Raw genomic sequence first — 24,441 nt, 5'->3', positions numbered from 1 at the left:
AAAAAAAAAAAAAAAAAAAAAAAAAAAAAAAAAAAAAAAAACTGACAGTTTCTCAGCTGTCCGTTTCGGGAGCCACGTGGAAGTAAATACTGAGCAGCATTGTTCTCCGAAATCCAGTGTTATTTTAACACTCCCACTTACAGTTTGAATACGGAAGTTCGGCTCCAGATCATGCAAGGAAATGGCAAAGATAATTCCAACCCAGAGATCTCGAACCTTGCTTGCTGTCTTAATATCTGCGCAACGCCAACCCTTATTCGCTTCGCCCCGCCAGCCTCAAATACCCATATTTGAACCAGTGGCAGCAGACAATGCCTTCACGTATACTGGCAAGTCTCCTGCAACTACGGTGGTCCTTCTTCAGGTACTGCTTTGAGAAAGGCGGAAGCATGTAAATCCGACCTTGCAGGCAGCAGACGGGAAGAGTAAATATTCTGAACGAACGGCTGCAAGCATCTCTCGAATGTAATGGCTGCAACTCTGAGCTATCAAGTGTCGCATCCGAATACCTATGTGAACTCTGCCACGCTTTCAAGAATTATCTATTAGCGATCTATGAACAAGAACATATAAAAACCAATACTGCACTCAGAGGCAGTTTAAGTATTTTGGAGGTGTGTGTGTGTGTTTGACGCTTTATTTAAAGGCAACAAATTTGATTTGTTTCATTCTGGTCCGTCACACTAACAATTACAAATATAAATCACTCCGTCCAATGTGACCTGTAAGTTTTTTAAGTTTTCATATAGTAAAAAACTTACAGGTCACATTGGACGGAGTGATTTATATTTGTTAAAGGCAACAAGTTAATGTCGTCCCTGTGCTTAACTAACTAGCACTACGCTATGAAGATGTATGGGGGAGTGGATGTATAGCTCCATGAAAAACTTTTATTTAGTGCAACCAATGAAGACAGAGCAGAAAAAAAAACACATCTTTGTTGCCAAGGTAAAGTTCTCCCTGTGATTAACTATTTAAGCACTACGCCATGAAGGCGTATGAAGGAGTGATGTATAGATCCACATTTTCTTGACTTCGGCACTAGCTGGAGGTGAGTGGTCAGCTTCGCGCCCCTGCCGCTTTACCCCTGGGGAAAGAGCCCCGGTACCGATTGTATAGGAAGTTGGGTGTACCCCAGAGCTGGTCTAGACAACGTTGAGGAGAGAGAATTCTTGACCTCACCTGGATTCGAACTCCGACCCCTCAGTCGTCCAGCCCGTAACTAGTCGCTATACCGACTACGCTACCCCGGCTCCAATTTTTGTTGTATTTACTATCACAATTTATACTTAATTATGGATATGCAAGCACTGCCGCAGAAAAAAAACTGAAACTTAGTGATGAGGCCGGAAATAAAATTTATTTCCCTACTTTATGGCTCATGACAGGGACCAGTGGCGGGCTCTTGTTAACACGGTAATGAACCTTAGTGTTCCACAAAATGTTGGGAAATTGTTAAGCAGCTGAGCGATTGACGGCTTCTCAACAACGGATCAGCTTAAAGGAGTTAGTTATCAACAAAAAAGTATCACTACGACTGAGGAAAACCATGAAACAGGCCAATAAGGACAGCCAGTGACATCGCCAAGATTCGAACCGAGTACCTCCCCAAAGCAAACGAGACGCGAAAATTAACTGCAGCAGAAACTTCTTATAAACATTTATATGCTACTTCTATTTCCATGGACATATTTTCTACTGATGTGAAGGGCCAAGGAGGGCTGTGGCTCTGCAGATGTTACTCAAACAAAACGGTTTGCAGTCTCAAACCTGGAATTTTTTTTCCTGTCTTCCCGTTACACGATCTACGACCTTACTTTCATATTCAAACTGTAAGTGGGAGCGTCAAAATACACTTGCTTCCAGGGAACAATACTGCTCAATATTTACTCTGTATTGCAGACTATACAGAGAAAGAGCTTCTGTTCCGCGACGAACACGTGGCCAGCAACTTACTTCCTATTTCCAAAGAACATCAGGGAAGGTGCAGTGTATTACAGACATAACTAACGCATACTTCAGAAGTCAGAACTTCACACATTCTTAAAAGTTCATTAATTAATCTTGTCAAACTGTTTCGACTTGACGGGTTGTGTTCAGAACTGATTTTCACACATTTTATAAGCTTTGCCTTATTCTTTTCCTCGTTTTGTGCTCAAGAATCTTAAATTGTCTTGCTCAGTCTGTCCACATGATATAACCAGTTTCCTTGACAATAATCAGCTGCAATTATTAGCCTACTTTCCTAAAGTAGACTTATGCGATCTCCATTCTATCTGTCTGTGTATTCCCCCCATCAGTATGTGTCTGTATGTGCATCCCTCCTACCGTTGCTAGGCAGAGGCCCGGTAAAGCGTATCCATCCTTTCTTTGCCAGACACAACGACAACAGAAGAATTGTTGGACGTCATTTTCTATTCGGTCCGTGTGTTATCAAAGGAGAGTCTGTGGGTCTGTCTGTGTATCCCCTCTCTCGTTGCTAGGTAACAACAGGGTAAAGACGTTGGAGCGGCAATGAAGAACTGCTGGAGGCGTCGTTTTCTATGCGATCCGTGTCGTATCAAAGCTGAGTAGGCGATCAGTTCTCCCCAGAACTTCTCGTTTTACTTGTAACTAACGATATTATATAAATTGTCGCATATCCTCTCTGATATGACAAGCTCAGACGAATGCCCTCATGGACACCATTTCTTCTGCGTTTCCGTTTGCGCTCAGCGTAAAGCTTGATTGTCTACTAATGACCCTAAATAGATTAAAACTAATTTCAAGTACATCTGACTTTAAATGTGGGCCAAAGTTTTTGGTCTCAAAGGGGGGAGGGATTTTCAGAATCATGTTTTAAGATGACATGGTTCGGGTTTTCCTACAACTACGTTAACAATAATTTCCGCGACAGACCCACAGTTCTCAGAATGTATTCTAATAAATAAAAGTTCCTTACAGAAATTAAAGTTTTAGTATAAAAGGTCTAAAAAAAACGAGATTAACGGCCTTGGGGATACGTTGGGCTGACCACGTGACACCCTCTATCCGCGGTCGCTCGGTCGGTATAGTTCACTTGCGAACTACATGCCACGGAGTTTGTTTATTTTTGTACAAAAGGGTGGATTGTGTGTTATTCTACGATGCTGTAGCTTAGACTGTATGGTGTCCAACTTATTTATGGAGCTGAGCCCTTCTTGAAGAGAAGCCAAACCTGCAGCTACTCAAAAATTTCCCAACATTTTATGGAACCCGAAGGTTCGTTACCGTGTTCACAAGAGCACTCCACTGGTCCCTATCCTGAGCCAGATCAATCCAATCCCTATCATTCCATCCTATCTCTCTAAGATACATTTTAATATTGTCCACCCACCTACACCTTGCTCTTTTCTAACTTTCCTACCAATATCCTATATGCATTCCTCTTTTCCACCATTCGTGCTACATGCCCTTCCCACTTTATCCTCCTTGACTTGATCATTCTAATTATACTTTGAGAAGAGTACAAGTTATGAAGCTCCTCACTGTGCAGTTTTCTCCAAACTCCTGTGACTTTATCCATCTTCATATGGCATCCAACAGTAGGATAAATGATGAACTGCAAAGGAGTTGGATGGAAGTGGTCGTAGCCTGATCAAGATACTATCCCGGAATTTTTCTCAAGGGGCGGAGCAAAACCACAAAAAAAAAAATCAGTCCCGACCGGGAATCGAATCAAGCAACCTCCGGATACAAACCCAGGGCGATCTGTTCGGTCTCAGAATATAAAGAATAATATCAGAATTGTTTAGAGTCCACAAATACGAGAATCGCCGGTCACCCGGCATTTGCTAACATAAAAAAAATCGATCCCCCCCCCCAAAGCCGGCGTCTAACCGCCTGAACTACAGCATGGCCACACATACTCTGACATATAATTACACGGTCTCGTGTTCAGCGACAAAAATCAATAAGGCCAAGGCCGGTTTCACTGCTATTAAGCATTGTACTAACGCGTAAAATATATATTTATGTTCGAGGTCAAATGAGGAATAAAGCTGCATGTAACTGCTTCATGTATCCCACTCAATCGACTGTTACAAGGCAGGTTAAACTGTAGATTTACGGTTGGTATACTGCACGTACTACGGGAACGAGTGTGCGTCATCAATTGATGACGTCACCGTCAACATAACCTATTTGTAATTTAGCTGTATCCTTTCATTCATGGTTCGAGCCTCCATTTTGTCGCTTTCCAACAGGTATTCGCATCAAAATTCTAAACACTTGTTTACACTACGGTAGATATATGTCCAGTCAGTTGTTAATTTTGATGATGATATTAGGCAGAAAGGATGTATTACTAAACACCCAATCCTGGATTGATGTTAGGAAAGTGTTAATCATGATAACGTTAATGGTGAAGACGAGTTTCTATGGCTCTTAAGCCCGGCCAATCTCACACTAAATGGATGGCGAAATCAACATTAAAGAGGTAGGAAGCTGGTTCCCCACAACGTTTATGTCCACCTCCAGGACCTTACAGTGCCACAACCCAGAAGACCACAATCTGAACACACACACACCGGTATGTCAACCTTAAAACTATCATGTTACTTCCTAATCATACCACCAAACATTTGCCAGTAAGGACAATAATATTTAGGCCCAACTATTTTCATTTCAGTACAAATTTCACCCTTCATATTGTCACATATTAGGGGTTGTGTGGCTAATAATAGGTTCTGGATTGGATCATTGGATTTACTGACACCTTTTACAATCACTCTTAATTACAATCAATTACAACAGCTCACAATCAATGACTGCCAAAGTCTTGTTCCATTCCTTATTGCACTACAACTGTCTTCTCTTTTAGTTTTCCTTCTATGACCGACATGGTTCTGATTTATGAATCACTCACTTCTGGTTTACCAATGACAACTCACTTACAAATGAATGCCGAACAAATGTGTAGAGTTAAGAGTTACTTTATGACTGGCAGACTACCACAAATCACTTTGTCTTGGCGACAATCCCTTTGAGACTCACAACCAGTATTTTTTTTCAAGTGTACAGTTGCGGTTATGATCCTTATGTAACAATGAATGTGTACTTATCTGTATGGCCGCTTATATAGTCTAGCAGTAATCTAGGAACACGTTTGTCAAACGCCCACTGACACAGAAATGTGTTCCGTACAGAGTCGGTCTCCAGGAAACCAGCACCATGCAAACGTGTTTTGTACTGAGTTGTTACCTACAAACGGCCTACATGTCACAATATATTAACAGAAAGCTATCGTCATACAATGGTATGATTCATTACTTTCCTGAGCTTTAAACAGGAACTGATGTATTCTACATGAGGAAGAGTCTGGTGATGCTCTCCAGCATGTAATGATGTTACAGAGTCTGCACACTGTACTGGTATCAATTGAAGAAAGACTACGAGCCCTTGACACACTATATTCACCAAGATACACACCAAGATGGGAGATCAGTATCGAACAACAATCCAGAAGGATGGAGACAATCGAGTCACGACTCGGACGATTGGAAACACTGTTAGAGCTGCGACTGGACAAGTTATCAGAGGTGATATGGCTTTTATGTTATGTCAGAAATGGTTAGCTACTGCTCACATCATTAATATTATTCCTTCATGCTTAATAAAGTTCAGCATCTTTGGCTGGAAACTGTAGATGTTGTTACATGGATTCTTTAAATTTGGCAGACAATGAGCGCAAGACAACTGAAGGAGGAACTGTCGAGAGATCAAATTAACCGGAAACTTGATTCAACATATGAACGCCTCAACCATCGCTTGAGCTACTTGGAGGCAAGGCTTGATGTAAGCGTTGCCAAATTACAGGTGATCATTAAAAAGATCTTACTCTCTACTTGTAGTCAGACATTACAATGCCAGTATGAAACAGAAGCTTTGTTCTTGACAATATTAAACTCCATGCCTTTGGCTGCAAGCGAAATATACCAACCGAGCGACCGCCGCTTGTCGACAGAGTGCCAAAAATGGTCATCAAAATTCAAACTGGGGTTTCTTTTAACTAATTCCACATACTGAACTCAACAAGGTATATCCATTTCAAGCTGAACACATTTACAATCTACTTGTCTTTGGAACATTATTATTGAACCAATAACATGTGTCTATCAGTGTGTTCTAATACAAAGAAAAAAGAAGTTTGCAAGTTCCATTTTGACCTCTGTACCAAGTATTTTCTAAGTAAACTTCTTCAGTAGTGCAGGCATAAATCCTTCTGAACTATCCATTTGACAAAAATGAACTGAAATCAGATTTTTAATAACTATAATTCATAAATAATTTAGTAAACAAATGTACTTGAAACTAACTCAATTTCTCATAATTTCAGTCAACTATTGACACAGGTGTAGGGAGAATGGAACGTCTTGAAGCAACAGCTGCAGGACGTCAAGGTGATATAGAAGCAGAACTGGCTGACATTGAGACAGGAATTGATGAAATTAAGAAACATGTAACAGCATTTGAGGAGCAACATAACAGAAGTCTGGTAAGGTGACTACTATAATAAGCAACATAAAAGAACAGCAATTTGGATAAGTATTTATTTGATTGATGTTCTATATGGCTGTATGTTCAAAGGACCCCTACAAATTGACAGATATAAAACACCCAAAAGCTGCTTAAGGCTCAAGCTTTTTCATGTTTCTTTGCACGAGTACTTTACGATTTTTCAAAGTGTGTGCAGTTAGAAAATTTAATTACAGATTAAGTTTAAGTCATTTAAGAATATTTTTACTAAGTGTCCTAAAGTACTAAGTACAGTCAATAATTAATTTGGATTTTCCCCTCTCAAAAATCCAGGAATGGGGGGGGGGGGGTAAACGTCTGGTTTATCAATATGTCTGTAATTTTACTATAAGGATTACAACAAACATCTGCCATCCTTTACACTTCTCTGTGCACAATTTCTTTAGTCTTGTATACTGGCATATGTAAACATCTGTAACAACACTGAATTATTATATGAATTACACTGAAAAATTTGCATTTGAATTCTTATGCTTTTCCAAATTCCTGAGTTTTCATGATTTATGAGACTCATTGTCACCATTGTTAGCAGGCATCCATACACGTACTGTTAAAGAGTTCTCCATTTTAACCTTCACATAAAATCACTCTCACTCACTCATTAAATCAATCAATCAATCAATCAATCATAATGAATGATACATACATGTGTTAATCCAGGTAACAATATTAGAAAATGGGAAGCAGATAGCAACAGAAATGGATAATTTAACAACACTGGTGGAAGATCTTCATGTGGAGTTCAACAAAACACAAGCAGTATCTGAGCTGAATGATGATCAGGGTACAAATCATCAAGAGGCACTGAGGAAAAACATGAATCTACTGGTTGATAAAGTGATAAGCGGCATTGACAAAAATGCCAACAACTTTATCACTAAGGTGAGACTGCCAATTACACTCCCTTATATGGTTTATATGACTCCCTTGTCTAACTAAATGTGACACATCAGCCTTGTGAAAAAAAAAAAAAAAGTGCATGTGTAGTCACAAGAAATTTCAAGTTAAATAAGGTGAAACAACCGCAATACAAATATTCACCACTGCGAGAACCTCAAATCTCATATAATAAGGAGGTCCACAATTTGTACTCTTCACCTAACACTGCAAGGCAGTTCACATCTCTCTCTTATTCATGAAGCTGAGCCCTTCTTGAGAAGCTACCAATTGTGCAGCCACTCAAGAATTTCCCAGCATATTATGGAACCCAAAGGTTCATTACCGTGTTCACAAGAGTCCTCCACTGGCCCCTATCTTAAGCCAGATAACTCCAGTGCATGCCACCCCATTCTATTCCTCTAAGATCCATTTTAATATTATCCACCCATATACGTTTTGGTCTCGATGGTTTCTTTCCTTCTGGTTTTCCCATCAAAAACATATATGCATTCCTCTTCTCCCCATTCATGCTACATTCCATGCGCATCTCATCCTCCTTAACTTGGTCATTTAGTTATACTTGGAGAAGAGTACAAGTTATGAAGCCCCTCATTGTGCAGGTTTCTCCAACCTCCTGTCACTTCATCTCTCTTCGGTCCAAATATTCTCAACACCCTCCAAAGGTGTCTCCACCTTGTCATTGTGGTAGGGCTTGCATGACTCTGTGACCTGGAGAGCTATGCTGGCAGTAGTTTAACTACCAGTAGTGTCGCCCATGCCAGAAAGGTCAAAGGATAGACTCCAGACTAAGAGAGATACCCTGGTCCTCAAGGATGGAGGTTGGGCATGAGGCTATCAACCTCATCCTGAAAGAATTTTGGAAACCTAACAACCAGCCTCTGGTCATCATGTGTGGATCCATTCCTATGGCAGCAACCATTGGTTATGGAAACTGGTTGTAGAGGAGACCAAGGCTCACACTGGGCTGTAGCGTCCAGTGGTAGATACGTAGGTATTCTCCTCTACACCCTGTTCTCAAACACTCTCAGTCTATGTTCCTCCTTTAATGTCAGAGACCAAGTTTCACACCCATACAGAACCACAGGCAAAATTGTAGTTTTGTATATTCTAATTATTATGTTTTTGGAAAGCAGAAGAGAAGACAACAGGTTCTGGACTGAATGGTAGCAAGCATTATGCGAGTTCAATCTCCTCTTAATTTCCTCCTGAATTATGTTTTGATTTGTTACTGTCATTCCCAAATATCTGAACTGTGCCACATTTTCAAAACATCTGTTACCTATTTTTATGTCATGATTCTTCCCTGCATTTTGGTGACGAGAAAGCAACATATACTTAGTTTTCTCTGTGTTTACTTCTAGACCAACCTCCTTACTTGCTTCAATTAAAGCTTGTGTTTTTTATGGTATCTATATTATCACTCAGTATATTTACATCACCAGCAAAGACCAACAGCTGACATGTCCCATTTAATTTCAACCCCACCTGGTTTTCCCGGACCTTCCTAATGGCATATTCTAAAGAAAAGTTGAAAAGCAGTGGTGATAAAGCATCTCCTTGTTTTAGACTATTCTGGATAGGAAAATTATAAGACAAATGTTTTTCTATACAGACTTCACCATACATTTCGTTTAAAGATATTTTAATCAACCTAACTAATTTCATGGGTACCCTAAACTCCACCAGAATATTTTACAATACTTCCCTCGTAACTGAATCATAGGCTTTCTTGAAGTCTATGAATAGATTGTATTGTCTCATTGTACTCCCATTTTTCTCCCAGTATCTGACGAATACAAAAGACTGCTCAGTAGTTGATCTGTTGTGTTGAAACCCAATAATTTCATCTACATGTGGACTTAACCTTGAGAGAAGGATATTGGATTAAATTCTGCACCCCTTTTAGCATGTGGCCGTGGTAGCATAGTTGGTTGAGGCACCATGCTATAAGCCACAAGGTCAAGGGTTCGATTCCCAATGAGGTCATTGGACTTCTTCAATTTACCTAATCCTTCTAGCCATGTTATGGCCCTGCAGTCAACTAAGCCTCTAACAGAAATGAGTACTAAGAATCTTCCTTGGGGGTAAAGAGCAGCTGGTGCGTAAGACTGACCTCACCGCCATCTGTGAGCCGATTGTCTAAAAAATGTCAGAGCCTTGACGTCTCCCAACCCTATGGGCCTCCATGGCCTGCTAGAGGGATAACCTTGCCTTTATCTTACATTTTTTAAGCATGCTTTCTTTATTTTGAAAACATAAAAGGAGTGTTATGAGATCACCTTATTCTGTGTGTTTGTTTTTATTTTTATCCATTTCACTTGTACTCCTGCTCATGCTCTATATCAATTTTCATTCTCTCTCACATTTTTATTCCACACCATACAACTGCTCTCTTTGTGCCATCTCCCGCTGGTACTCTCACAGTCCTGATATTTGTCCTCCTTCCCTACACCAGGACCACTTTTTTCCATGCACAGTTTACTCTTCTACTGTGAAAATGGAGACAGCACACTGCTCTGATGTCACATCCCAGCCAATGAATTGACAACCTCAAATCTTGCATTCAATCTCTTCACTTGTGTACACTGGCCTATTCATCAGGCAAACAACATGTACAATGACATGTGGCGGCGTACCCAGGTGCTGGAGGGACTTGTGAAGGACTCCATGTCCCTATCAAATGCTACAAGGCGAGAGCTGCAGGATGGAATACGGTCTATTGCAGTTCAGATGGGACGACGTGGTCTAGTCCAGTCGGACAGAGACAGGCAAGAAGGTAAGATGGTGGTTTTATTATGGCAAGTAATGATTACACAGTTAATGTCAGGGGGGGGGGGAACACTGTGTGAAACAGCAGACTGCTATTACTGTATCTGTTCATATCAAACAATTTGCAGGATCTGAGGTTTTTGCAGCAATCATTATGAAGAATTCTATTTTCTGGGATATAACGCCATAAAGTTCAACCATGAAAACCTACGTTTTGGAGGAACATATCACCTTCATTTTCTGGGTTGAGCACAGTAAGCAAGACACTAGCATGAAGACGGAGGTGATCTAGTCTTCTGAAAACTGATTTTCACTGACATGATATATCATCTCATAAGACAGAAATAAATCTAATTACATTGTTAAATAAATAGGTTTAGAGAGTTCCACGTAAGTACTTCAACGATGGCTTAATAAAAGGGGTACTAGACCACAGAGGTGGCCAACAAAAATTCCTGCTGTAATGAAATCCCACAACACTAAAACCAGTGCTACAGATCTGCAGAAATTATGAAGTTTAAAATGCAAAAGTTATCAAAACATAAACATTAAGTAGCTGAGGTAAATGGGTAATTACTTACTTAATATTCTAAGAACAGGGAAAGTTTTCTCAGTATAACACCACTGGTTTGCATATTCAAAGAGATACAGAATACTTTGGTACTGGTTGTAATCGAACCTATATCTACATTAACTGTGCTTTGGTGTTCCCAGACTAATTCAAAAAGGAAATTCTGGCTTAGCTTACTCAATTTTGGCTGCCATCTTATTCAAAATAGTCTCCTTGGGAATGTACACAGCAAGGCCATCATTTTTTCCACACTTTCAATGCACCGTGGAAGTCATTTTTCTTAACGCTGTTGAGTACCGCTTGCGATTCCCTTTGGATGTCAGACACTGTTTCAAAACATCGTCCCTTTAGTTTCATTTCCAATTTGGCAAACAATGAGAAATCACAGGGGGCTAAGTCTGGCAAGTAGGGAGGATGAGTAATGATAACCATGCTGTTGTTAGTCACAAACTCTGTGGTTTTCAAGGACGTGTGGGCAGGCACATTGTCCTAGTTCTGGTCTTTCTAATCGCACATTTTTCTCAAGAATCTCAAAACATCACACTAAAAGTCAGAGTTGGCCATAGCATTAGGAGGAACAAATTCATAGTGAATAATCCCCTTCAAGTTGAAGAAAACAAATGAGAATGCTCTTTGTTAAAATCTGTCACACCTTTTTTGCTCTTTGTGACTGTGGGCTCTTCCAATGCAACAACTGTTGCTTTGTTTCTGGATCATAACCATAAATCCAACTTTTGTCACCCATTATGATCCTAGAGATAAAAGTTGGGCCCCTGTTAGCCTTCTCTTGCAGCTGAAAACACTGTTCACCTGTTCATGCACCAGTGCTTTTGATCATTTGTAAGGAGTAAGGGAACAAACTTTGCGGCAATGAGGTGCATGTTCAAATTTTCTGCTAAGATCTCCTGGAAAACTCCATAACTGAACCAAACAGTGTCTGTGAACTCATGAATTGTACAGTGACAATTTTCATGGATGAGTTCTCAAATTCTTTCAATATTTTCTCTTGTTTTGCTGCTGCTTGGTCGCCCTAAATGTTTGTCATCTTCAACTGACATTCAACCGCCCCTGAAACGTGAATGCCATTCAAAAACTGCTGTCTGGATTAAAGAATATTCTCCTAAAGCCTCATAAAGCATTACAAGGGTTTCGATAGCGGATTTACCAACCTTCATGCAAAAACTGATGCAGACACATTGCTTGATTTTGCAAATGACCTCATTAGTAACAGAAACCATGACCTTCTGGCTTGTAGCATACTGCCTCAACCAACTACAGCAAAATTATGGTACCCTGTCAAATTATGTGGTTCCACATCACAAAAAACCGCAATCTCAAGCAATCTATGATCATTTCACACAATACAAATAAACTCTACTGTATGAAAAGATGACACAGGCAAAAGAAGTTCAATTTCATATAGAATACTGCTTTATCATTCAGTTTCAAAGTTCAAATGTTGTCCTACAGATATATATAACAAAAAGAGAACAGCCTTACACTCTTGGTGTTAAACACACCGAGGGCTAGAAATGGCCAGCTAAGCCGTACAATGATTTCACACTATGCTCAAGGGAACAGTTAAAAGAATTTCATAGTGCATACAGGACATTACTACAGTGTCTTGTGAGATGAGTCTGGTTACCACCATTCAAAACCCACAGTAACTGGTATAATGGTTGCACTTCCATTATTATAATGCAGAAACATTATGGTAGGAACATAGTCTACAATAGACTTTTCTGAGTAATCTGTTATTACTATCTTCTTCTGCCTTGAAGATGGAGTCAGCAGGTTCCTCTGAGAAGTTGGTACCTATCTACCAAATCATATGGCATCACATTCCAAAAGACCATAAACTAGAAGTGTTCTGTCATGTGTAATATGATACTGTGTAGTCCGTTGAAAGTCAACTGACATTTTGGAGGAATACGCCACCTCTGTCTTCAGCTGCTTCATGCTGGTTTCTTACTTGGCTTATTCTTCTACCATGATGAAGGACTACAAGGTATTATATTCCAGAAGGCAGAACGCTTCATAACTACCGCTGTGAGAACCTCAAATATGACCGTAAACTTAATATTCATAGCCTTGGTAACCTCACAATCTCACATTTGTGAGTTATGTTTACAGGTTCAATGGATATAGCTCTAGACACACTGGGGCTAGTTCAGAGAAGATTGAATGAGCTTGGAAGAAAGTTTGATTCCAGCTTCCAAATGCTGATGCTTGCGCAGAATTTATTCCTTGAGAGCTGTCATCGTATTCAGCTAGATGAGCCACAACTAGAGATGAAACTCACAAAGGTGCTTGAGAGAATATTAGATGCCATCACTAACAGGTAGACATCTATTTGCCCAAACTTACATTTATAATTAGCTATTTGTATTCATTCCCGTTTTTATATCTAAACATATCTAATTCTGTTTAAGAGCAGACTGCACTAATTGCAATACAAAATGGTTATGATAATACAGGTTGATTGAAGAGCTATGAAACTCAATGCTTATACAATTTGTTTGATACAGGAGTGTGAACACAGACTGTGAGGTACAGACACTCCAAGAAGTATTTAAATCTCACAGTAGTCATCTAACAAGAATCCTCAATCAAGCAACCAACAAAATTCTTCAAGCTTCAGAGCAGAATAATGAGGACAGCAAACTTCTTCAGTTGTCAATAGCCAGTGTCAAAGACCACCTACTTGAAAGTAACAAGTACATTGTAGAGGCCATCACAGATATCAAAGAGGAGGAAGCAACAGGCACCGAAAGGCTCTTCAACATTGCAGCCAGTTTGCAGGTAGTCTCATGATCTTTGTTAGTAATCAGAGGTTATGGGGTATTGTGATGGAGGGAGAATGGATTGGGTTTGTATGACTTCTGCTATGCTGAATACAGGGGGATGGAGCGAACAACTGAAAGACAATGAATTTATTTAGGAACAAAATGAGAGTGTAACCATATGAAACACAGCAGGAGTCAGCTTTTGTTTTCTTTTCCTCCAGATTCTTTACTGTGCATATTTTATTTGCAGTTTTACAACCGCTGGCCAAGCAATGTACTAATGTGTCCCCCACAACATTTGAAAGATAGAGGAAAAAGCTTGCAGAGAGGGAACAGGTCACATACAAGAGAGGCCTGTACCCCTTATGATAAAAAAGCGTATTATTCTTCTTTACTGAAAATAAATACAACAGCAGCTAGATATAAAAACTGAGGTGCTGCTGTCATGCAAATAAATGCTTTTTATTTATCAGATGATCAGATCATCAGATGATTTTTGAGGAAATACACAAATGGTGACACTACATATAAACTACAATGCTAGTATATGACCATACTAGCACTGCAGTTTACATGTCTCACTATTTGTGTATTTCCTCAAGAATCACATAATGATGGCCTATCTGGGCTGAAATGTGTTATGAATTGTTAAATAAAATGTCCTATGAATGACACCAACCCCTCCATTTTTATTTGTAAGCACCACAAACAGGGTGCAACACTATAAGAATATAATGATAGCTTTACTTTGCATGCTTAGAAATAAATATTTTCAAGGCAACCACTGTGCTTGTTGACCACTGGGTGATTGCTTACTCCACCTCTCAAACATCATGAGATAAAAAGTGAGAAACGTGAATACAATCAATATACAGTGTATTCTTAACAAACTCAACTTTCTTCTTGAAGGAACTCCAAGAATCAGTTGCTGAAATATCAACCAGCAACAAAGCAGCCAAACAAGAGAGAGATAAATACAAAGATGATGTTGGAGATTGTCCAGACAGTGAACAATTAGTAGTAGAAATTTTGGCAGAGCTGAAAAGAAATGGCATTACAATAAACCATAAAACAGCAAAAGAAAATACAATGGCTGAGACAAACACAGGCAAAGATATAGAAATTGAATTTGATAGAAATGACTTATCTGGGACTGAGGAAGGATTTGGAGAAGAGAATGCTGAAGCAATTGTAAGAAACACAGGCAACAGCGAAGCAGAATCAACACTACTACAAATTATAAAACCTCCCGAGAATGTATCAGAAGCAGAGGAAACCTTAATGGAAAATGCAGAGCTTGGTTTATCCACTAGAAACACAAACCTTACACTGAATTCATCTTCATTTCAAGGACAACATCGATTTGATTTACAAATAAATAAAAATTCCACCATGGATGAAGCAGAAAGGGCCAAACCGGCACAAGTAATGATTCAAATCATTCCCCACAATATCAGCCTTCAACTGGGTAACAGTATTCGTGATCCATTGCTTGGACTTAATTTGCATAATGTTGCCGCTGTAATCCAAAATTCAGATTCAACAGTCATTCAACAGAGGTCACAACCAGATCTTGCAACTGTCCATGAAACTGCCTCCAGTGACAAAAACAGTACATATGTTACACAAATAAACAAAGATGACACAGACACAGAAGCTGACAGGGACTTGGAGCCTGATGCAAATGCATTATATGAAGAACAAAATTATATTAATGGAACATCTGCACATAACCAATCTGAGAAATCTGACGTAGCAGACAGGACAGAAGCACACAGAAGTGGAATATTAGTTGCAAGAAATAATGAAGAAATAACGAGGAACTATTCATCAAAGGTTTCAGAGCCTCCTCAAAATCCTGCAATAACAATTTTAGTAACAGACAAAGAGAAAAATGAAAATTTGTCAATAACAGTCATTAAAAAAAACAGAAGCAATGACGTGACTCACCTGTCTGAAACCAATCTTCCTACCAATCACTCAAGCTATAACTCCAGTCACAGGGGTCAAACATTTAACATTTCTGACAAAGAACACATTAAAACTTATGGCACAATATCTGTTACAAACATAACACACACAGCACTAAACAGTGTAACAGAATCCAATTCAAACAATACAGCCACTGTATCAGAGGGTCCAGTAACAGATCCTCTCAAAAGAATAACAGAACTTAATGTTCGTGAAGGAAAAGGTAACCTAACTATTGAAGAGTTCTGGAGAGTTTTACAACTGGCAAAAAAGCAACTCGATGAACATGGTAAAAATGACACAATGACAGTAAACAACCTCATCACTTTCACACAAAATAGCAATGAAAATCGAGATCCTGAACAGGTAAAACATAAACCTTCAATGCTATTTAGCACAGATGCCATTAAAAATCCAGTTTCTGCAATGAACGATACTGAAGACCAACATTATGACGTTCAGCGACACGAGTACCTCAGCAGACTTCAAGATCTCGCTACAGAATTGGCAAGCAGGGCAAATGGTTCATTTGAAGTAAAAGATTACTTCAACTTCACAAACACAACAGATGAAATAAGCGATGTCACTTCAGATGAAGGAAACAATGAGTAAACAGAGGAGAAAAGTCCGTATGAAGAAGTAAATATCACTGCAATGGAAGAGGGAAGAAACGCATAATTTCAATGGCCTAAGGCAGTTCTATACAGAAGGTCTGGCAACAAATTACTGTAAGCAGATAACAGACCATTAAATGGAACTTTATTCAGCAAACTTTTGTCAGATTTTGTATGAAAAGCAGATGTACTTTATAAGTATTAAACCATGAACATAAATATTATTTTCAAAACCCTTCAGTGTCATTGTTTGTCATTCCCCACTGGTAGAATTTCAGTTCATTCAAAGCTCCTGAGAGAGAGAGAGCGCGCGCGTGAGAGAGTGTGCACATGCAAATGAGACTGAACAGAAGGGTTTTAATTCTGATTCTGAAGAACATTTCACCTTGGATAATTTTGACATTAACTCTACACATGAAGAATTCTATCTTCTGAGATATAATGCAAGTCAACCTGTTCAAAGTGAACACACCACAAGGTGTTATATTCCAGATGACAGAACTCTTCATAACCACTGCTGTTGGGAACGTCAAATCCTACAAATGTATACAAGATTTAAAACATAGTGGTGGTAGTTTTATCTTCTGGGATACAATGCCATGTAGTCACTGAAAATCAACAGACTACATGGCATTATTTCCCAGAAGACAGAACTATTCATAACCACTGCTGTGAGAGCCTCAAATTAAAATCCTACAAATCTGTACATAGTTTAAGGAACAATAAGGATAGTATTCCAAAAAAATATTGAAGTGCGGCATAACAAGAGCAACCAAAACAGAGCTTCAGTACATCAAATATGAAACATGTGGACATTGTGGTGGTGAAGATTCGTACTGTGGTCTTCAGGGTTATGATACCATCATCAGGTTATAAATGCATCCAGAAGAAGAAGGGAGTATGTCTGTCTCAAACGGTGGTAATCACCTACCAGACTACATGGTGTCATAACACACAAGGCCACAGTATGAATCTACAGGACACCAGTTCACTATGGTGTTTGTAAGAGCCAGTCAAAAGACTGTAACCTAAGCCTGAGGAATCCAATCCAAATCCATCCTTTTCTTTAAGATCCATGTGAAAGGGACAAACCATATGTGATATGAGAGCAGGAGATGGGTAATGTAATTCAACCATAAGACTTACTGGCTATCTCTTGTACATAAAAAAAGTAAAGCTATTCCTGTAACAGGCCATGGAAGCCCATAGGGTTGTGAGAAATCGAGGCACCCACATTTTCTAGACAATTGGCTCACAGATGGCAGTGAGGTTGTCAGCCTTATGCAATGGCTGCTTTTTACACCAACGAAGATTCCTGGTACTCATTTCTGTTAAGAGGCTGAGTCGACCGCAGGGCCATAGTGCAGCTGGAAGGATTAGGTCAACCGAAAAATCCAGTGGCCTCATCAGGAATTGAACCTGCGACCTTGTACATACCACTCCCAAATAAATATAACAGAAAGACAGCCTACAAGGAGACTACAATAAACCATTCAAATGACTTGAAAACATTTTCTCAACCACATCAAAGCTGTAAAATATTTAACATCTATTTGGTTACTTAAAACTATTATTTTGGACTCTGTCCATTATCAAAGTTTATTCAAACCAATATATTTTGGAAACTGGTTACACATTTACACAGAGTAAGAAAGAATGCCTACTCTGCTGGGCCCCTTGGCAGAGTTACTCTCAAACTGTGGACCATGCAGGTTTAAAAAAAACTTGGAGAATGGAAAAAAAGTACAAATTAATAGTTTTAAACAATATGTCACACAATCAACAAAAAGCTTTAAAGGTTAATCTATACGACTGCCTGAATAAGTACTTCAGTATATCTGAAAGAGAGAGTTGTCACAGCCTTCTTAGTCATACAGTACATTTTTTGATTGAATGTTTAACATGATGCATACACTAACCTCAACCTTGGCACTGTTTTGGAAAACTGTTTGAGCCTTGTGTGTGAGCTGGGCAAAACAGGAACTCAACGTTGCCATCTTCTGGTGTGCTGTATAAACCATATCTGCTTCTCCAGAATCCAGATCACCTGCAAGCATCATAATTCATAACTGAATTGGGGATATCACCATATTATAATACAAAAATGATCCTTCCATAATTCAGAATGTTTTGAATCTGAGGTTTTCTACTGCGAATGTCTTTTCAGATTACTTCCATTTTGATCTATAAATTCTGTTATATAAATTCTGTTACTTGTGAAATCTGCAGTTCTGTCACAATCTCTTGATTTATTTTATGGTCTGCAAGAGTGTATCTCAGAGTTACTCATGAAATTGCTCAGAGATAAACCTGCCTCAATATCACTTTTATCAGCCACAGATTCCACAACGCATTAACCTGGGATTGAATCTGTGACTCCATGAGGAGTAACCAACAACTGACTGCAAGGGCTTTGGCATAGTCTCAGACCATCTGGTTAATCATGTTTCAGAACATAACTGCTGTTTATTCTAAGAATCATGCAGAACACATAAATATATTATGTTGGAGAAACCCTGAGCTTTTAAATATTAAAGGAAAGTGATATATACAGTTTCTACTATACTTTAAATGGTTAAAAAACAAAAAGTCTGTGCACCGCATACTCCCCAGTGATCGGCTCATTCTTTGGTTGATTTTCAGTACCATTTATGCAAACAATTTTTATGATACTTATTATTTCGTCCACTGTCAACTTTGCTACAACTGGTGGGTTATACAAAACAGCAACAGAAAAGTAAAACCTATAAAGGTTACCATATGATAAAGTTGCGAGAACCAACGTCTGTGCCATAGTTAAAGTATGAATACAAACCCACTGTCATAATCTAACGTTCCTCAGGGGCTGCTTAGCCTACATTAACCAAGTGAACCTAATCCTTACCAAAAACTGTTACAGTTTAATGTCTAATGTTGAAAACCGTGAGCATGTAATATATGCACCTCATACAACATATAAGGACTAGAGAGACAAAAGTGATTGGACTGGGGCATTCTCACAACCTACATGCAATAGAACGAAAGACCACAAAATATTACTGAGAAGGCTGGTGCAGCTGTTACGCTCTTGACTCTACCGTTTAAAGCGTATGATAACATTACACGACTGTGCGCATTTTACTATAAATAACTACACACATTAAACAAAATCATTCCCTTGAATGTATAAGGGGTGGGCCTTCTTGGCCCTTGCACGCGACCACAGTGATCTATTGTGCCTAAATCATTCCCTTACTAACACGTAACCTAAACTTTACAAGTTCAGCGATGCCATGGTGTCGGTATCAACGGCTGACGTCTGTCACACGTGAAAATTACAACCATAGTCACACAAAACTAACATTTTTGATGGCAACTACTGAAAGTTATGCGCATATGTGCGTACCTATTAGAATGTCCAAGTCTACAAATGCTTCATCAAATTCTTTTTCTAATATATCCAGCCACCTAAAGCTTATTGCAGTAGCAGCCATGTTTGCTGACAACTGACCCAACTGATGACGTGCGCAAGCCCGACCAGCCCGACTACATTTCATTTCATTACATTATATTACTTACATTACATTACATTACATTACATTCACCGGATCCAAAGTTAGTCAAAATGACTGTGAAAGGCAAAGTTGTCCCTGTGGTTAACTAATTAAGCACTCCGCCATGAAGGCACACGGGGGCAAAATGACTGCAGGTTGTGGAATATGTCATATAAATAAAAATAAACACAAATGGGGAGGAAAACGTATAAGCAACGGCAGAAAATTTTCAGTAATTTGTTTTAGGCAGTGTGGTGTGAACTCTAGGGAGGAAGTAAATTCGCAATATTTGGCCATGTTGTTGAACTTGATTTAGTTTACGTAAAGACAGTAAACAGTTATTACGGATATTGAATTTCAGGTTTCACAGCTTTCACAGTGTGCCAAACCGACAATTTTTAGAACTTTGTAATTCTGTTGTAGCACCTGAAGAATGTGTGATTTGTGTACGAAGGGTTTTTTCCAGCCAGTGCACTGATAGGTTTTGTGGTCTACATGCTAGGTGGTAGATCAACAGTTCTGTTCAGAATGCTTCATCGAAAATGTAGAAGTCAGTTTTATCCAAGAACAAATAATACCGTATCCCGTACATTTGTACCCGACGAAAAAGTTCCATGGGACATTATATGGGAAGAATACAATCCAGCAACATTCACAGCATCTCATATTAATGGACAACCGTGGGCAGATCCTGCCATAACAGATAGTAATTTTCATCCGCAATGGAATAGAATTGATGGTAATATAAACCGGAAAAGCCACATGGGACAGTATCAGATTGTAGACTTTCTTCCATTAAATCCATTAGGACGAACAGGCCTCAGAGGAAGGGGTGTGTTGGGAAGGTGGGGTCCAAATCATGCAGCAGACCCAATTGTAACAAGATGGAAGAGAGATGAGTCACACAATGTAGAATTTCATTCAGTGACAAAGAAACCGATTCTTCAGTTTATTGCCATTCAAAGAAGGGATACTGGAGAGTGGGCAATACCTGGTGGAATGGTTGATCCTGGTGAAATGGTTACATCAACTTTGAAGAGAGAATTCATGGAAGAGGCTCTGAATATATTGGAATGTGGCAGTGATAAAATAGAAAAGTCAAATGCCTTGATAGATAAGTTTTTTGATGAAGGGGAAGACATTTACCATGGTTACGTGGATGATCCTCGGAATACCGATAATGCATGGATGGAAACTGTTGCAATGAATTTTCATGATGAGAGTGGAACTTCAGTTGGTGCATTTCCTTTATGTGCTGGTGATGATGCAGTAAACGTTCGCTGGATGGATATCAGCAAAGAACTAACATTATATGCAAGTCATAATGATTTCATAGCAAAAGTAGTTGCAAAGCATAATTCACATTGGTAATTTTCACATTAAGGGAACAGAACGTATTGTAACATTCATAATATTTGTACCTCAGACTTTAATGGCAAATGTCACACGCATACAGGTTTGCAACTGACATTTTGCTTTTTCTGATTGTGCTGACAGGGGTTCTGCTTTGTATCACTAAATAATTATTCAAAGAATTCAATATTATCAAATTATGGTTTCTGAGGGACAGATACAATAAAAGATATTTGTGCCTTAATTTCACTGCTTTCATTCCTACATTCTTCAGATGTTCTGTATCACCATGTCTACACTGACAGATCAGTGCAAGGCCAAGGGCTGACCATAATAGGCATTATTTAATTTATGTATGTTTTCCTCTATTGCCACAGAGTCCTTGCAGGAATCACTGTACTAAGATTTACCTTAGGTGATGTTCATATTCAGATGGAATTTCCTGAAGGTTTATGATGCTCGACACAAAATATGAGGCTTAAACTTGGCAGCAATTAAGCATATGACCATGCAAGTAACTAGACTGCTGTTCTAATGTGAGCTACTTAAGATAGGGCAGGATCTGCTGTTCTTGGCCTGGACTGACACAGATCTTGTATGTATTGTACATGTGTATATAATGTATTCTACTATGTACTACATAAAACTAAATACTTTGTACATACTGACAATTGACAGAATGTAATATATATATATATAATGACATTCTGCTGACTGTGACTGACAAATGACCCATCCTCGTCAGACGGCACCCTACATCGACAAATCTGTAGTTGTGGGACAGTAATTAAAATCTGGTCATGAGAGCTCCAGATGGAGCTTGACACAAAGACAGACTGACAGACATGACATGATTCTGGCACTGTATGGTGTACACCACTTTGCAGTATGTACAAAGGAAAATGGGAAAAATTGACTCCTGTACCTTTTAACATTTTGCCAGACTGCACAGATGCCCTGAGCTCATAGTCCCCCACTCCAGCAACTTACAATTTCTGTCTCTTGGACGTGACATCATCTTTTAAAAGATTTTTAATATTTGTAAGATTTGAGGTATTCACAGTGGTGACTATGAAGAATGCTGTCTTCTGGGATGTGGCACCTTGTGGATATTTTGTAAACCGACATTTTGGAGGAACGTATCACCTCCAACTTCAAGGTATAGGAAATACGCGAGCGATGAACCAGCATGAGCAGATTCCTCCAAAATGTTGGTTAACAAAATATCTACACAGTGCCATGTCCCAGAAGACAGCATTCTTCATTTTAATATTTGCTTCCTGCTTGCTCGGCTCACCTTTTAACCCAGAAAATGGAGGCAGTGTGTTCCTCTGAAATGTCATTAAACTACCAGACATTATGGTATCATATTCCAGGAGACAGCGTTCTTCACAGTCACTGCCATGAGAACTTGAAATCTAACATGCATCTGTTGGCTTTTAGAATATAATTCTACAGTTCAAAACAAAAAATGTAATCAACATACATTTCAAACTTGCTGCACCTTAATCATATTTATACGTGTAACCTTCTATGCCAGGTAGGATTTGTGGTTCACAGAGCAGTGGTCATGAAGAATTCTGTCTTCTGGGATATAACGCCTTGTAGTCTTGAAAGTCAACTGATGCTTTGGAGGAACCAAGACATCATTTGATTGTTAATGGACTACATGGTGTTATATCCCCAGAAAATAGAACTCTTCTATGACAAGTCATGAATCTTAGATGAGCCTATAAATGGGAGAAATATACAGTAATTTGAAAACAAATATTCTAGGAATGTCTTGGAATTCATGCAGTAATTTCATTGTTTGGATAAAGGACTTAAGTAATCATGCTCTAGTTTTTAACAGGCAGTAATTTAAAGTTGTTGATATACATACATGCACCATGTGAAACACATCCTTAAAATATGTATATTCTTTTTCAACAGTAAATAAATAATTAAGGCTTGGTCCTTGGTCACAGTTCATCCAGTTTTGTCATTACACTGAATAAAAACAAAATTAAGCAGATGCTGCATAAGTTACTACTGTAAGGGGGCATGTTTTCTCTTGTTTAAGTATCAATTTCCTTTTTGTTTCAACGTTTTTAAGCAAAAATGGTATATGATTTGTTTCATTCTGGTCTGTCACACTAATAATATTATGAAAAAGTTAATTAGTTCTGTTCAGTGTGACTGGTTAAGAATTTTTTTCTTATTTCAATTATTCATGCCCTTACATGTTTCGGTCTTCAGAGACCATCTTCAGAGGGACACCTTTACATCAATACAGTTAGAAGTCACTATTACAGTACATGTTCTAAAAGTTAAAATATATACATACAATATAAATAATATACAATTGGGTATAAAATCTAAAGTTTTTACAACTATAGCGGCTGTTCCAGTACATCAAAATATTTATAGTTAGTTTGATAAGATTCTATTGGTTTACGAATTCCAATAGAATCTTTAGATTTTACACCCAATTGTATATTATTTATATTGTATGTATATATTTTAACTTTTAGAACATGTACTGTAATAGTGGCTTCTAACTGTATTGATGTAAAGGTGTCCCTCTGAAGATGGTCTCTGAAGATCAAAACATGTAAGGGCATGAATAATCGAAATAAGAAACAAAAATCCTAACCAGTCACACTGGATGGAACTAACTTTTTCATAAAAATGGTATACTTTTGAAAGTACAAGAGAACTTTAGCAAAATATCTTTTGGATCACTGGCACATGGTTTGGACATACACTTTCATATCGCTAAATAAAGTTACTTGTCTAAATCAGAGACTTACAAGTTAGTGACTCAGCACATATGCAATGATAAGTATGAGCATGTAACCACATGGTTTGACTTTAATTCTTAGAAACTATGAGGCAATTACAGGTCTATCTGACATGCACTGTAAAAGATTCTAGAAGAAGCTCCATCTATCTGGAAGAATCCTTTCAATTATAATGTTTATGGGAACTGCCCTAAGAGTCTGGGGAGCTCAGTCAGTACAGTGATGGGCTACAGGCCATATGGCTTGTGTTCAATTTCCAGCATGGCAAGATGTATCTCTTCTCCATAATGTCCAGACTGGCTCTAAGGCCACCCAACCTCCTATCCCATGGGTACTGGGGGTGAAGCAGCTGGGACTTGAAGCTGCCCTCCACCCAATGCCGACGTCGAGAATCGCAGAGCTACACCTCTACTCCCCCATGTTTCCATGGCATAGCACTACATTAAACTTCAGGACAACTTTACATTTATGAAACTGCCCTTATACATTGACAGAGTTTAATGGAATTGAACTCTGCTTGTTCATCACTCTTCTCAACCTCCTCACACTCTCCATCCTCATTCTACTGTCATGTCTGCCCTTCACAACATTAAACCACATACAATA

At 38.8% G+C, this 24,441-nt stretch overlaps 3 protein-coding genes across 6 annotated transcripts in view; 2 read left to right on the top strand and 1 right to left on the bottom strand.

Moving 5' to 3' along the window:
• LOC111862963 overlaps positions 1-16,401 on the top strand; it is an 18,354-nt gene extending 1,953 nt beyond the window's left edge. The window contains exons 2-9 of one of the 3 annotated variants that reach the window (XM_023848853.2): positions 5,373-5,558; positions 5,698-5,814; positions 6,356-6,514; positions 7,216-7,437; positions 10,057-10,231; positions 12,929-13,136; positions 13,324-13,597; positions 14,491-16,401. In XM_023848853.2, the coding sequence (XP_023704621.1) occupies positions 5,373-5,558; positions 5,698-5,814; positions 6,356-6,514; positions 7,216-7,437; positions 10,057-10,231; positions 12,929-13,136; positions 13,324-13,597; positions 14,491-16,164 (3,015 nt within the window). In that variant the 3' untranslated portion in view covers positions 16,165-16,401. Of the gene's footprint in view, positions 1-5,372; positions 5,559-5,697; positions 5,836-6,355; positions 6,515-7,215; positions 7,438-10,056; positions 10,232-12,928; positions 13,137-13,323; positions 13,598-14,490 lie in introns of all 3 variants that reach the window. The other 2 variants (XM_023848854.2, XM_023848852.2) reach the window with 2 other exon arrangements.
• The window catches only part of LOC111862965 (Golgi-associated PDZ and coiled-coil motif-containing protein), a 48,496-nt gene extending 28,850 nt beyond the window's left edge, over positions 1-19,646 (bottom strand). For both annotated transcript variants that reach the window (XM_023848856.2, XM_023848857.2), the window contains exons 1-2: positions 19,552-19,646; positions 18,086-18,213 (exon numbers count right to left, since the gene is read on the bottom strand). In XM_023848856.2, coding sequence (XP_023704624.1) covers positions 18,086-18,213; positions 19,552-19,639 — 216 coding nt within the window. In that variant the 5' untranslated portion in view covers positions 19,640-19,646. The remainder of the gene's footprint in view (positions 1-18,085; positions 18,214-19,551) is intronic.
• A 99-nt stretch (positions 19,647-19,745) lies between these two features.
• On the top strand, positions 19,746-21,296 carry LOC111862966 (ADP-ribose pyrophosphatase, mitochondrial). Its single transcript, XM_023848859.2, has one exon. It carries the CDS (start codon positions 20,195-20,197, stop codon positions 21,068-21,070), a length of 876 nt encoding a protein of 291 aa, XP_023704627.1. The 5' UTR covers positions 19,746-20,194; the 3' UTR covers positions 21,071-21,296.
• The last annotated feature ends 3,145 nt before the right edge of the window (positions 21,297-24,441 follow it).

The sequence above is a fragment of the Cryptotermes secundus genome, unplaced genomic scaffold (assembly GCF_002891405.2).
Source record: "Cryptotermes secundus unplaced genomic scaffold, Csec_1.0 scaffold1016, whole genome shotgun sequence".
Lineage (NCBI taxonomy): Eukaryota > Metazoa > Arthropoda > Insecta > Blattodea > Kalotermitidae > Cryptotermes > Cryptotermes secundus.
The sequence above is the reverse complement of the archived record's forward strand: the minus strand, read 5'-3'. Positions and strand labels throughout refer to the sequence as shown.

Coding starts and splice junctions, on each gene's coding strand:
- LOC111862966 (XM_023848859.2), top strand. CDS start 20,195: ATGCTAGGTGGTAGATCAACAGTTCTGTTCAGAATGCTTCATCGAAAA.